The sequence below is a fragment of the Chiloscyllium punctatum genome, chromosome 10, assembly GCF_047496795.1.
Source record: "Chiloscyllium punctatum isolate Juve2018m chromosome 10, sChiPun1.3, whole genome shotgun sequence".
Taxonomy (NCBI): Eukaryota; Metazoa; Chordata; class Chondrichthyes; order Orectolobiformes; family Hemiscylliidae; genus Chiloscyllium; species Chiloscyllium punctatum.
This window is the reverse complement of record NC_092748.1, coordinates 36,849,922-36,864,768: the sequence shown is the minus strand read 5'-3', so window position 1 is coordinate 36,864,768 and position 14,847 is coordinate 36,849,922. Positions and strand designations below refer to the sequence as shown.

Here is a 14,847-nt window from a genome sequence, read left to right as displayed (position 1 = left end):
GATGCGGCGGAGGCGAAAGAATTGGGAGTATGGGATGGTGTTTTTACAGGGGGAAGGGTGGGAGGAGGTGTAATCTAGGTAGCTGTGGGAGTCAGTCGGTTTGTAGTAAATGTCTGTGTCGAGTCGATTGCCCGAGATAGAAATGGAAAGGTCTAGGAAGCGGAGGGAGGAGTCTGAGACGGTCCAGGTAAATTTGAGGTCGGGGTGGAAGGTGTTAGTAAAGTAGATGAACTGTTCGACCTCCTTGTGGGAGCATGAGGTAGCGCCAATACAATCATCGATGTAGCAGAGGAAAAGGTGGGGGATGGTGCCAGTGTAGCTGCGGAAGATGGACTGTTCCACATATCCTACGAAGAGGCAGGCATAGCTGGGGCCATGCGGGTGCCCATGGCTACTCCTTTGGTTTGGAGGAAGTGGGAGGATTGGAAGGAGAAGTTGTTAAGAGTGAGGATCAGTTCAGTCAGTCGAAGGAGGGTGTCAGTGGAAGGGTACTGGTTGGGTCGGCGGGAGATGAAGAAGCGGAGGGCTTGGAGGCCTTTGTGATGGCGCATGGAAGTGTATAGGAACTGGATGTCCATGGCGAAGATAAGGCGTTGGGGGCTGGGGAAGTGAAAATCATGGAGGAGGTGGAGGGCGTGGGTGGTGTCCTAAACGTAGGTGGGGAGTTCTTGGACTAAGGGGGACAGGACAGTGTCGAGGTATGCAGAAATGAGTTCGGTGGGGCAGGAGCAGGCTGAGACAATGGGTCGGGTTTGTGGATTTTGAGCAGGAGATAGAAATGGGCGGTGCGGGGTTGTGGGACTGTAAGATTGGAGGCGGTGGATGGGAGATCCCCTGAGGTGATGAGGTTATGGATGGTCTGGGAGATGATGGTTTGGTGGTGGGAGGTGGGGTTATGGCCCAGGGGGCAGTAGGAGGAGGTATCCGCGAGTTGGCATCTAGCTTCAGCGGTGTAAAGATCGATGCGCCAAACTACCACTGCGCCTCCCTTGTCTGCCGGTTTGATGGTGAGGTTGGGGTTGGAGCAGGGGGAGTGGAGGGCTGCGTGTTATGAGGATGAGAGGTTGGAGTCGGTGAGAGGGGTGGACAGGTTGAGGCGGTCAATGTCACAGTGGCAGTTGGGTATGAAGAGACTGAGGGCGGGTAAGAGGCCAGCACGGGGTGACCAGGTAGATGGGGTGTGTTGGAGGCGGGAGAAGGGGTCGTCAGAGGGTGGGCGAGAGTCCTGGTTGAAGGAGTAGGTGCAGAGGCAAAGGCGGCGGAAGAAATGCTCGATGTCTAACTGCATGTCGAACTCATTGATCCGGGAGCGTAGGGGGATGAAGGTGAGGCTTCTGCTGAGGACTGATTGTTCATCCTCAGAGAGGAGGAGGTCTGGAGGGATGGTGAAAATACGGCAGGGCTGGGAGCTAGGACCTGGTGTGGGGCTGGAGCTAGATTGGGGGCGGAGTTAGGCATGGGGGCACTCCGCCAAGGACATGCAGGTCCTCGGCCTCCTCCATTGCCAGACCCTGGCCACACAACGCCTGGAGGAAGAGCGCCTCATCTTCCGCCTAGGAACCCTCCAACCACACGGGATGAATGTAGATTTCTCCAGCTTCCTCATTTCCCCTCCCCCTACCTTATCTCAGTCCCAACCCCCGGATTCAGCACCGCCCTCTTGACCTGCAATCTTCTTCCCAACCTCTCCGCCCCCACCCCCTCTCCAGCTTATCACCCTCACCCTCACCTCCTTCCACCTATCATATTCCCATCACCCCTCCCCCAAATTCCCCCCCCACCCCCACTACCTTTTATCTCAGCCCACTTGGCACACCAGCCTCATTCCTGAAGAAGGGCTTATGCCCGAAACGTCGATTCTCCTGCTCCTCAGATACTGCCTGGCCTGCTGTGCTTTTCCAGCACCACACTTTTCAACTTTGGTCTCCAGCATCTGCTGTCCTCACTTTCTCCTGATATGGGGATTAGCCTTTCTAGTTAATTAGTGATTAAGTTTGGTAGATAATGTCAGATAGTATGATGGGTACTGATTCAAGATTGAAGTAGATAAACAGTTGAAACAAGGATGGTACAAGGATAAAGGGAAAAGTGGGAATGACTGGGTTGTTCAATATAACAGCCAGCATAGACTTCTCTTGGAATGTACTGTTTTTATGATTAGAATATTTATGCACTTCTAATGCCATTCTTATGAAAATAGATTTATCTTTTCATTTGGGAATGGCAAGTGGTGAAGAAGAGAAAAAAATGAAAAAGACAAAAAACTTATACTTCATAACTCAATAATGTCAAAACTTACATAATCATCCTTGTTTTGCATTTTTCCCATAGGATTCTACAAAACAGAAGCACGAACAGAAGAAAACTGTATCATTCAGTAGCATGCCTTCTGAAAGGAAAATTAACAATGCCAGTGACTGTATCAGCTTCATGCAAGCTGGCTGTGAGTTGAAGAAAATACGTTCAAATACTCGAATCTATAGTCGCTTTTTTACTTTAGATCCTGACCTTCAGGCTTTACGTTGGGAACCTTCCAAGAAGGATCCTGAAAAGGCTAAACTTGAAATTTCTTCTCTTAAAGAAGTCCGAGTTGGAAAAAATACAGAGACTTTCAGAAGTTGTGCAGTTGTGGATCAGATTTGTGAAGACTGTTCATTCTCATTAATATATGGAGAAAACTATGAGTCTTTGGATTTGGTAGCCAGTTCTGCAGATATTGCTAATATCTGGGTTACAGGCCTCCGTTACGTCATTTCACATAATAAGCAAACATTGAATTTGATAGATGGGAGCCAGAATGCGCTAAGGACCACATGGCTTCATTCTGTGTTCAGTGAAAATAGTAAAGCCAGCAATGGAATTATGTTGGAAGATGAAGCTGTGAAGTTGATAATGCAACTCAATCATGGTTTAAAAGAATCAAAAATCAGAATTAAAATTAGAGAGTTACAAAGTAATAAAGGGAAACTAGCTACTTGGGTAACAAAGGAGGAATTTACTGACATTTACTATGATCTTTGCACTAGGCCTGAGGTGTATTTCTTGCTTGTGCAAATTTCTAGGAATAAAGAATTTCTGGATGCCAAAGACTTGATGTTTTTTTTAGAAACTGAACAAGGAATGATCAATGCAACTGAAGAAATGTGCCTTGATCTTATACGAAGGTATGAGCCTTCAAAACAAGGTCAGCTGAATGGTAATTTCAGTATTGATGGCTTTACTCGGTACCTCATATCACCAGAATGCAATATATTTGATCCAGAGCACAAAAAAGTCTGTCAAGATATGACTCAACCTCTATCCCATTACTATATCAATGCATCTTATAACACCTATATTACAGAAAACACCGCTAGAAGCCCTTCTGATCTGCTTGGATATATTAGGGCCTTAAAGTTGGGCTGCAGAAGTATTGAACTTGATGTATATGACGGTCCAAATGAACCAGTTGTCAGTAAACGCAACAATGTGACCTCACCAGTCAGCTTCAATAATGTCATTAAAGTAATCAATCAGTATGCCTTTGTAACCTCCGAGTACCCTTTGATTATATGTTTGCGAAATCACTGTTCAGTAGGGCAACAAAAGGTCATGGCACAAAAACTGAAAATGATCCTTGGAAACAAAATATTTGCAGAACCACCAAATTCAACACAAAGGTACCTCCCATCACCAGAGAAGTTAAAGAGGAAAATTATCTTGAAGGGAAAGAAATTGCCGCAAAACATTGACTTAGCTGAAGGTGATGTGACAGATGAAGATGAAGAAACAGAAAATTCCCGAAGTTTAACAGATACATTTTTTGTTGCTAAGCGGACTATTCATCTATGTAGGGAGCTCTCTGATTTGGTTACTTTATGTAAAACTGTACAATTCAACAATTTTCATAATTCAATGAAGAGGCAGAAATATTGGGAAATGTGTGATTTTGGTGAAGGTGAGGCACGTGCATTGGCAAATGAATATCCAGATGACTTTGTGAACTACAATAAGAGATTTCTGTCACGAGTGTATCCTAGCAATTTTGGATTTGAGTCAAGCAATTTGAATCCACAAGAATTTTGGAATTGTGGCTGCCAACTGGTAACCATCAATTATCAGACCCCTGGTCCAATGTTGGATCTTAATGTTGGTTGGTTTCGACAGAATGGGTGTTGTGGCTATGTCCTACGCCCTGCAGTTATGCGTGATGAGGTGTCCTACTTCAATGCATATATTAAAGGAATAGTTCCTGGATCCTTACCTCAGCTTCTACATGTAAAGATTATTAGTGGTCAGATGTTTCCAAAGCCAAGAGGTTCTGGAACAAAAGGAGATGTCATCGATCCATATGTGTATTTGGAAATCCGCGGCATTCCTGCAGATTGTGCAGAAGTGAGGACAAGGACTGTTCATTTAAATGGAGAGAATCCTATTTTTGATGAAAGTTTTGAATTTGAAATCAACCTGCCTGAGCTTGTAACACTTCGATTTGTTGTTTTAGATGATGACTACATTGGAGATGAATTTATTGGCCAGTACACAATCCCATATGAGTGTTTACAGTCCGGTTATCGGCATATCCCTTTACACTCATTCACTGGGGAAGAAATTGAGCTTGCTACACTTTTTGTTCACATTGCAATAACAGACCGAAGAGGTGGGGGAAAGGCTCACAAGCGTGGATATTCTGTCAGAAAAGGAAAGAACACAATAAAATACACAATGTTAAGAAATACTGGGATCAAGGTTGTTGACGATGCGTTCAAAATTGCAGGCCAACCATTACGAGAAGCTGCAGATATCCGAGAAAATATGCAGGTAATGAAATTGGAGAAAAAATGTATTGTAATGTTTACAATTGTAACTGGATGAGGTTGCAGTAAGCAACTAAGCCCTGTTTAACATGAGTGTTTAAAATCAGTTTCCAACTGGATTTGCTAAGCTTAAGGATGTAAAATAGCACCAAAACATTCATTGCCCTATTCCTTCAAAACTTGGTCAACAGTGTTCTATGAATAGGGATCTTGTGGCAACCCTCCACTGCCTCTCCCTATTTCAATCTGTATTTGTAACCAACCAAAATTGCTGCATTCCTCCAACTCCTTCAACTACCTTCACTGAAACTCTAAAATATTCATAGAATTTAACCCTTCATCATATCCCTTATATGATATCATGTCCTGTAGAACGCAACATGACCTCCCAACTCTAATAATCAATGCACTGATCAATAAAGGCAAAGTTACAAAAGGCCTTCTTCACTATCATATCTACCTGTGACTCCCAATTCCAAGGAAATATGAACTTACACTCCCAGATCTCTTTGTTCAGGACCTTACCATTAAGTGTATAAGTCCTGCTCTGATTTGCCTTTCCAAAATGCAACACCTCATGTTTATCTAAATTACACTCCTTCTGCCACTCCTCGACCCATTGGTCCACCTAATCAAGATCCCCTTGTAGTCTGAGGTAACCTTCTTCACTGTCCACTACACCTCCAATTTTGGTGTCATCTGCAAACTTACTAACTATACCTCCTATGTTCACATCCAAATCATTTACATAATTGACAAAAAGCCATGGACCCAGCATCAGTCCTTGTGGCACTCCACTGGTCACAGGCCTTCAGTCTGAAAAAGCAACCCTCCACCACCATCCTCTGTCTTCTACCTTCAAGCCAGTTCTGTATTCACATAGTTAGTTCTCACTCTCTTCCATGTGATCTAACCTTGCTAACCAGTTACCATGATACCCTCCTGATTTCCCTCTTCAATATACTCCTACTGCCCTTATACTCTTTTAGGGAATCACTCAATTTCTGCTGTCCATACCTGACATATGCTTCCTTTTTATTCTTGACCAAAACATCAGTTTCTCTAGTCATTCAGCATTCTCTCCACTTACAAGCCTTGCCTTTCACCCTAACAGGAATGTACTCTCTCTGGACTCTCGTTATCGCATTTTTGAAGGCTTCCAATTTTCCAGCCATCTCTTTACCTGCAAACATCCACCCCCAATCAACTTTTGAAAGTTCTTGCCTAATGCCGTCAAAATGACTTTTTTCCAATTTAGAATTTTAACTTTTAGATCTGATCTATCTTTTTCCATCACTATTTGAAAACTAATAAAATTATATTCACTATGGGGTACCTATTGTTTGAAATGAAAGTATGAACTTTCAAAATTTTTTTCCATGATTTCTGAATGAGAGCTGATAGGTGATGAGAATCTTTTCAAATGATCTCAATAAATGTAGTGCTTTAACAGTGATATATTATCAATCCATGCTACATGGACCCAATGCAAAAAGAAAAAAAATCAGAAATATAAGACCTATTACATAAGTACAAATAAAGATAAACAATTGCATTTTTAGAAGTTTGGTCAACCTTTCTTCTTAGTTTGCAATTGCAATTATTAATTTCAATTATTTTAAGCAATATTTTCCCTTTCTTTTATTTTCCTGACCAACACAGTTTGCAGTTTTAGGAAATGTGTGTTAATAACAGTTAATTCATAAAATGACCAACCAAGTCTTTTCTGCTAGCTTAGTTACTGTTATTTTCTACTTTCTCCTTCTGTACAGAATGCCATAATCTCGTTTAAGGAAATATGTGCCTTAGCTCCTACTGCCAATCTAACTCAGTGCATACTGACTATGTCGTCAAGATTATTGAACAATGTCAACACTTCTACAGTAACACTCAACATGAAGGACAAATACCCATATTTGGAACCAATTGGAACACTATCAGATGTCCAAAAGAAGATTTTGTCATCATATGACCAGGTAGGGATATTTTTAAATATACAACCCAAAACATTCATATGTTTTGTACATTCAATAATGTGAACTACTGATTCCTGCCTTTAGTTATTTTCAACTTGTTAATGCACTTACAACACAATTAATTATAGGCAGATATTATCTTTTAAATGGCAAAATCTTTTTGAGATGTACAACTATCAAGAAAAGTGGACAATTCAAAATTAAAGAGCTTACTTCAGAAGTTATTGCTCATTCCAGAAGCAGATAGAAAACCTTTGAAAATGTCTTCATTGTCTATTTAGAAACTGAGACATCTTTATTCTACAGTACTTCCAGTCAAGCAGATTTTCAGTGCTAGTTGCTGACATAGTAATTAAGATATATGGTTTTTAAAAATTTTGAAACATGGTTCCACTGGTGATTGACTTCATTCATTCCTAAGACATTTCTATGAATCAATAATACATTCCTGTTTATCAATCCTTAATTGTCTCTTTTTTTGTTCCTTTGATTTAAAATTGATTCTTAGTTAAGGAATATAATTCATTTCTTACTTTAGCTAATAGTTTGTATTAATTAAGTTCAGGAAAAATCTAAGTTGATAAGAAAAGTGCTATTGAGTACAGATAATTAAGAATATTCAAGGCTGCAATATACAGTTTTTAAAATACCGGTAAGGGAATTTGGTTCGATACATGGCTAGTTCTGAAGTAATGTATTCAGTGCTATTGCTGGGATGTTATGAGGAGCCATGTCCTTTGCAGTATTTGGTACCTTCAGCCTCTGCTTGAAATCAAGTGAAGTGAATCACATTGGCAGAAAACTAGTATTTGTGACTGTAACTCAGGAGAAGAAGATGAATGTTTATGCTTCAACCTTGTCTTTTGCATTGATGTGCTAATGGGGCTCCCCATTGTTAAAGATGGGGATGTTTTCAGCGGCAGCTTGCATCAGGGGACTGCCGGGAGCGGTAAGTCACTGATTTGTGCTTTTAACTTTGAAGTCAGAGAGCAGAGGTTTCTGGGAAAGGAGGGACTTCTTATTGCCATATAAGTCAGTGTCTTCTCAACCACCCAACCACCTTCTCTAACTTTAAAGACCAGGGACATATCAGGTAAGCGAATCTTTTTTACTTTGTGACTAGGGGACTAGCAGGGATGGCAGAGAGAGAAATGTTCCTCCTGCAGGATGTTTGAGGTCAAGGACGCCAATAGTGTCCCATCCAAGTACATCTGCAGGAAGTGCACCCAACTCTTGCTCCTCCAAGACCGTGTTAGGGAACTGGAGGGGAGCTGGATGAACTTCGGATCATTTGGGAGGCAGAGGCTGTGATAGGAGTTACAGAGAAGCAGTTACTCCTAGGCAAGAAGAAAGCTGGGTGACTGTTCGAAAGGGGAACAAACAATCAGTGCAGGGATCCCCTGTGGTCATTTTCCTGAAAAACATGTATACTGTTTTGGATACTGTTGAGGGGAACGACTTACCGGGGCAAGCAGTGGGGCCGAGGTCTCTAGCACAGAGCCTGTCCCTGTTGCACAGAAGGGAAGGAGGGAAAGGAGGAGAATGTTAATCACTGGGGACTCAATAGTTAGAGGCTCAGATAGAAGGTTTGTCGGGAACGAATGAAACTCGCGGTTGGTGTGTTTCCTCCCAGGTACCAGGATCCGTGATGTCTTATCGTATCTTCGGGTTCCTGAAGGGAGAGGGTGACCAGCCTCAAGTCTTTGTCCATGTAGGTACCAATGACAGAGGTAGAAAGAGGGATAGGGATGTAAGGCAGGATTTCACGGAGCTAGGGTGGAAGCTGAGAACTAGAACAAACAGAGTTGTTACCTCTGGATTGTTACCCGTGCCACGTGATAGCGAGGCAAGGAATAGGGAGAGATATCAGCTGAACACGTGGCTGCAAGGATGGTGCAGGAGGGAGGGTTTCAGGTTTTTGGATAATTGGGGTTCATTCTGGGGAAGGTGGGACTTGTACAGACAGGACGGTCTTCACTTGAACCAGAAGGGTACTAATATCCTGGGTGGGAAATTTGCTGGTGCTATTCGGGTGGATTTAAACTAGCTCAGCAGGGGGATGGAAACCGGAGGTGTAGCTACAGGTGCACAGGAGGATGAGGGTAGGAAGGATAGGGACAGGATTTCAGGGTCACAGGAATATGCTGGCAGACAGCGAAGTGGTTTGAAGTGTGTCTACTTCAATGCCAGAAGTATCCGAAATAAGGTAGGTGAGCTTGCAGCATGGATAGGTACCTGGGTCTTCGATGTTGTGGCCATTTCGGAGACATGGATAGAGCAGGGTGAGGAATGGATGTTCCAGGTTCCAGGGTTGAGATCTTTAATTAAAAACAAGCAAGGCGAGAAAGAGGGGGAGGCGTGGCCTTGTTAGTCAAAGATAGTATAACGGTGGCTGACAGAACTTCTGATGAGGACTTGTCTACTGAGGTACTGTGGGCTGAGGTTAAATACGGGATAGGAGAGGTCACACTTCTTGGAGTTTTTTATAGGCCTCCGCAGAGTTCCAGGGAAGTGGAAGAGAGGATTAGCAACATTATCCTAGGTAGGAGTGAAAGGAACAGGGCGGTCATTATGGGGGACTTTAACTTCCCCAACAATGATTGGAAATGTTATAGCTCTAGTACGTCGGATGGATCAGTTTTTGTCCAATGTGTACAGGAGGGTTTCCTGACACAGTATGTCGAAGGGCCGACAAGAGGGGAGGCCACACGTGATCTCGTGCTTGGTAATGAACCAGGCCAGGTGTTTGATTTAGTTGTAGGTGAGCACTTTGGAGAGAGTGACCATAATTCAGTTACGTTTAGTTTAGCGATGGAAAGGGATCGATACATGCCACAGGTAAAGAGTTATCGATGGGGCGAGGGCAATTATAATGCGATTAGGCAAGAATTAGGATGCATATAATGGGGTAGCAAAATGCAGGGGATGCAGACAATCGAAATATGGAGCTGATTTAAGGAACAGATATTACATGTCCTTGATAGATATGACCCTGGCAGGCAGGGAGGAAGTGATAAGGTAAGGGAACCGTGGTTTACTACAGAAATTGCATCTCTTGTTAAGAAGAAGAAAGAGGCTTATGTGTTGATGAGGCTAAATAGTACAGATGAGGCAATGGAGAGCTACAGATCAGGTAGGAAGGATTTAAAGAAAGAGTTAAGAAGAGCATTAAGAGGACACGAGCAGTCTTTAGCAAATAGAATAAAGGAGAACCCTAAAGCTTTCTATAGGTATGTGAGGAATAAAATGTTGATTAGGCTAGGAATAGGGCCAATCAAAGACAAAAGTTGGAAGTTGAGTGTGGACCCTGTGGAGATCGGAGAGGTGCTAAATGAACATTTCTCATCGGTGTTTACTCAGGAAAAGGAGAATATTGTAGAGGAGAAAAATGAGGTACGAGATATTAGACTAGAAAGGATTAAGGTTAGTTATGCACAGGTGTTATCAATTCTAGAAGGAGTGAAAGTAGACAAGTCCCCTGGGCCGGATGGGATTTATCTGAGGATTCTCTGGGAAGCTAGGGAGGAGATAGCAGAGCCTTTGGCTTTGATATTTGATTCGTCATTGTCTATGGGTTTAGTACCTGAGGACTGGAGGATTGCAAATGTTATGCCCTTGTTAAGAACGGCAGCAGAGATGACCCAGGTAATTATAGACCAGTGAGCCTTACTTCTGTTGTAGGAAAGGTTTTGGAAAGGATTATAAGAGATAAGATTTATAATCATCTAGCAAGCAACAATTTGATTTCAGATAGTCAACATGGTTTCGTTAAGGGCAGGTCGTGTCTCACAAACCTCATTGAGTTTTTTGAGAAGGTGACGAAGCATGTAGATGAGGGTTGGGTAGTTGACGTGGTATACTTGGACTTCAGTAAAGCCTTTGATAAGGTTCCACATGGTAGGCTGATGGAGAAAATGCAGAGGCATGGAGTTGAGGGTGATTTAGCAGTTTGGATTAGAAACTGGCTTTCTGGAAGAAGGCGGCGAGTGGTGGTTGATGGAAAATGTTCAGTCTGGAGTCCAGTTACTAGTGGTGTTCCATAAGGATCTGTTTTGGGACCACTGCTGTTTGTCATTTTTATAAATGACTTAGACGCAGGCATAGGTGGATGGATTAGTAAATTTGCAGACGAACTAAAATCGGTAGAGGAGTGGACAGTTTGGAAGAATGTTACAGGTTGCAGGGGGATTTGGATAAACTGCAGAATTGGGCTGAGAGGTGGCAAATTGAGTTCAATGCAGTTAAATCTGAGGTGATGCATTTTAGGAAGAATAACAGGATGGCAGAGTACTTGGTCAGTGGAAAGATTCTTGATAGTGTGGATGTGCAGAGGGATCTTGGAGTCCATGTGCATCGATCCCTGAAAGTCGCCACCCAGGTGGACAGTGCTATTAAGAAGGCATACGGTTTGCTAGGTTTCATTGGTAGAGGGATTGAGTTCTGGAACTACAATATCATGCTGCAACTATACAAAACGCTGGTGCGGCCACAATTGGAATATTGTGGACAGTTCTGGTCACCCCATTACAAAAAGGAGGTGGAAGCATTGGAAAAGGTGCAGAGGAGATTTACTAGGATGTTGCCTGGTCTGGAGGGAAGGTCTTCTGAGGAAAGGCTGAGAGACTTGGGTCTTTTCTCATTGGAAAGAAGAAGGCTAAGGGGGAATTTGATAGAGACCTACAAGGTGATCAGAGGATTAGATAGGGTCGACAGTGAAAGTCTTTTTCCTGGGATGATGACGTCAGCTTGTACAAGAGGGCATAACTACAAATTGAGGGGCCTTAGATTTAAGACTGATGTCAGAGGCAAGTTCTTTACACAGAGAGTGGTAAGAGCGTGGAATGCCCTACCTGCTAAGGTAGTCAACTCAGCCACGTTCGGGAGATTTAAATGATCCTTAGATAAGCTCATGGATGATTTTGAGATAGTGTAGGAGGACGAGCTGAGAAAAGTCCACAGGTCGGCGCACCATTGAGGCCGAAGGGCCTGTTCTGTGCTGTATTGTTTTATGTTCTATGTTTATGGAGCCGCTTTCTCCTGTTAGCTGTTTAATTATCCACCACCGTTCATGACTAGTTGTAGCAGGATTGCTGAACTTATATGCAAACCATTGGTTGTGGGATTGCTTAGCCCTAAGTATCCCATGCTGCTTCAACTGGCATGCACATAGACCTATGTTTTAGTTTCACCAGGCTGATACTTCGTTATTAGGTATGTCTGGTATTGATCCTGCATGTCCTCCTGCACTATTCAATGAAACAAGGTTGATCTCTCAGATTCATGGTTATGGTAGAGCGGGGATATACCAGGTCAATAGTTATAGATCATGGTTGAAAACAATTCCGCTACTGCTGGAGCGAAGTGCCTCTTGGATATAAGCAGTCCCCACATTACGAATGGATTCTGACCCTATGTTAGTACATTGATTGTATAATAGTCGGATCACAATATAGTATATCTAAAATATTTGTTCATAAATACAACAAATAATTCACATTGGATCATTAAAATTAACAGTACAGCCAGTTTTGCTGAAAAGCAGTAGTTCCATTCTTGTACAATCCCATGCTACAAGAAAACCATGTAATAGCAGCACAATTTAAACCATAGGGCTGAAATCTCAATATAACCAATACACACTTTAAAAGTTCGCACTTTAGAAACAGTGTTCCCAATTCATCAGTTTTGTTATAGCAGAACAACCTGTAATATGGGATCTCCTTTGTAAGTTCAAGCACTCATAAGTTGGATATTTGTAAGTCGGGGATAACCTGTACCCAGTTTCAATTTAGGTCTGCTTCAAATCAATTCCATTTAGCAGAATAGTTGTGCCACACAACACAATGGAGGATATCATTAATGTGAAGATGGAACTTTACCTCCACAAGCACTGTTGTTAATGTGATTCATCAGCTAAAGACTGTCAGTAGGTGAAAATCAGCAATTGGTTTCCTTTCCGATTTTGTAAAGAGATAAAAGGAAAGACAAAAGAAGAGTGTCTCTGCAAAAGTGGGGCAAAGAGTGTCTCTTTGGAAGGGGAGAGGGGAGAAGAGTGTCTCTGTGGAAGGGGTTAAGGTGAAGAGTGACTTTGTGAAAGTGGAGAGAGGGATAAAATATCTATGTAAAAGGGGGAAAAGTGAAGAGTAGCTCTGTGAAGGTGAAGAGTCTCCCTCAAAAGGGAAGCAAATGAAAGAGCATCTATGAAACGGAAGAGAGAAGAAAGGTGTCTCTGTGAAATGGGAGAGAAGTGAAAAGAATCTCTGTGAAAGAATAGAGAAGAGGGCCTCTGAGAAGGAGAAGTGTTGGAATGAGTGCCTGTATTAATAGGGAGAGAGGAAATAAGTGTCAGCGCGAAAGGGGAGAGATAGGAAGAGTGTTATCATCTAATAAGGTGTGAAGGAGTGTAACTGGGACTTAATGGAACAAGGGAACATATGCAGGATATCAATATTTTCTAAACAACCTGTTCAGATGTGTTATTATGCACCTCTGGAACGGATGGATTTGAACCCTGGCCTCCTGCCTCAGGGGCATTATCACTACGTCGCAAGAACCCTAATGTGAAAGATATATTAACAAGGAATTAATTAGGTGTGAATTGGTGCATAAATATGGAGAACTAACAATCAGATGGTTGTGAGTTTTATGCAGTATGGTTTTCTGAAATAAAGTTCTCACTATAAATGTGGACTTGGACTGTGTTTAAATACTGCTATCCTCTGGTGTATAGCACTGGTAACAGAGACTGGTAGCAGAGGATGGTTGAGTCCAGATGCAAAGTTTGAATTATGATTACATACCCTTGCTTTCTTAATTGAGTCTTATGACTAGTGGAAGAATGAAGTTATAATGTGGACCTGGGTTATATCTTTACCAAAGAAGAAACAAAGTACGGCCTTAGCACTTTACCATATGGAAGTAGGTTAAGAAGTAAGTTCCTTTTTAGAAATTCACAGATTCCATATAGTGTGGAAACAGGCCATTCGGCCCAACAAGTCCATACTGACTCTCCAAAGAGCATCCCACCCAGTCTCACACTCCTGCCCTAGCCCTATAGCCCTGCAGCCCTGCATTTCTTATGGCTAATCCACCTAACATACACATCCCTGGATACTATGGGCAATTTAGTACAGCCAATCCACCTAACTTGCACATTTTTGGACTGTGGGAGGAAACCGGAGCACCAGAAAGAAATTGACGCAGACGATGTTCAAACTGCACACAAACAGTCATCTGAGGGTGGAATTGAACCCAGGTTCCTGGTGCTGTGAGGCAGTAGTGCTAACCACTGAGCCACGTTTGCTGCCCCAAGTTTGGCTAAATTGCTAAATTTCATGGACTAAATTTATTAAAATGATTATTTCTCGATTGCTTATCAAGCATGATCAGATTTTGACAAATTTAGAAAGATTGAGAGCAGATTTGGTGCAGTATTGGGCAACATGTGCAGCAAGACCAATCTCAACATCAGGAGTATTTTGTACACTTTGCACAAGTAGCTTGATGATTTTCTTGCTTAGGCAGTGACATGATACCAATTATGGCAGATTATTGGTTGTTAAATGTCTTGTTGATAGCTTAACTTGCCTCATTCATGTTCAGCTGCCTATCTTACCAAACTTGCCAAACAAACTTGACAAAACTCGACATGAGTATACCTGGCAAATTTAGCTTGCTGCTTGCTCCAAAGGAGCTCCATGTAGAACACCAGGCACCAAAGTCACAGTGCACGCTCCGAGTGCACCAGCTATATGCAACACACATCCATGGATACTGGCATTTGATATTACTAGCCTCTGATAACCCTCATGGAACATCTCCAATCCATTTACAGGATGCTTTTGCACTTCAATACTACATTTCCTTAGTTTTCACACCCTATTAAATTATTTATGAAATTATGCAAAATTTATCATGCAGCTTTCACATTTTACAGGACAGAATACACTTAAGATTCAAGGAATTTATGGCTGACAAGCAGACCCAATGGTATTAAAAAGCTACACAGTAATTTAGCAATGTTGAAAGCATTGTATCTACATCCCTGGCTCTGGTTTTAATTTTATGCCTTTTGC

The 14,847-nt window shown here is 42.3% G+C and overlaps 1 protein-coding gene across 1 annotated transcript in view; it reads left to right on the top strand.

The window, feature by feature from the left end:
• The window catches only part of plcl1 (phospholipase C like 1), a 330,762-nt gene that overhangs the window by 258,169 nt on the left and 57,746 nt on the right, over window positions 1-14,847 (top strand). Inside the window, exons 2-3 of the mRNA XM_072578930.1 lie at window positions 2,332-4,800; window positions 6,569-6,772. Coding sequence (XP_072435031.1) covers window positions 2,332-4,800; window positions 6,569-6,772 — 2,673 coding nt within the window. The remainder of the gene's footprint in view (window positions 1-2,331; window positions 4,801-6,568; window positions 6,773-14,847) is intronic.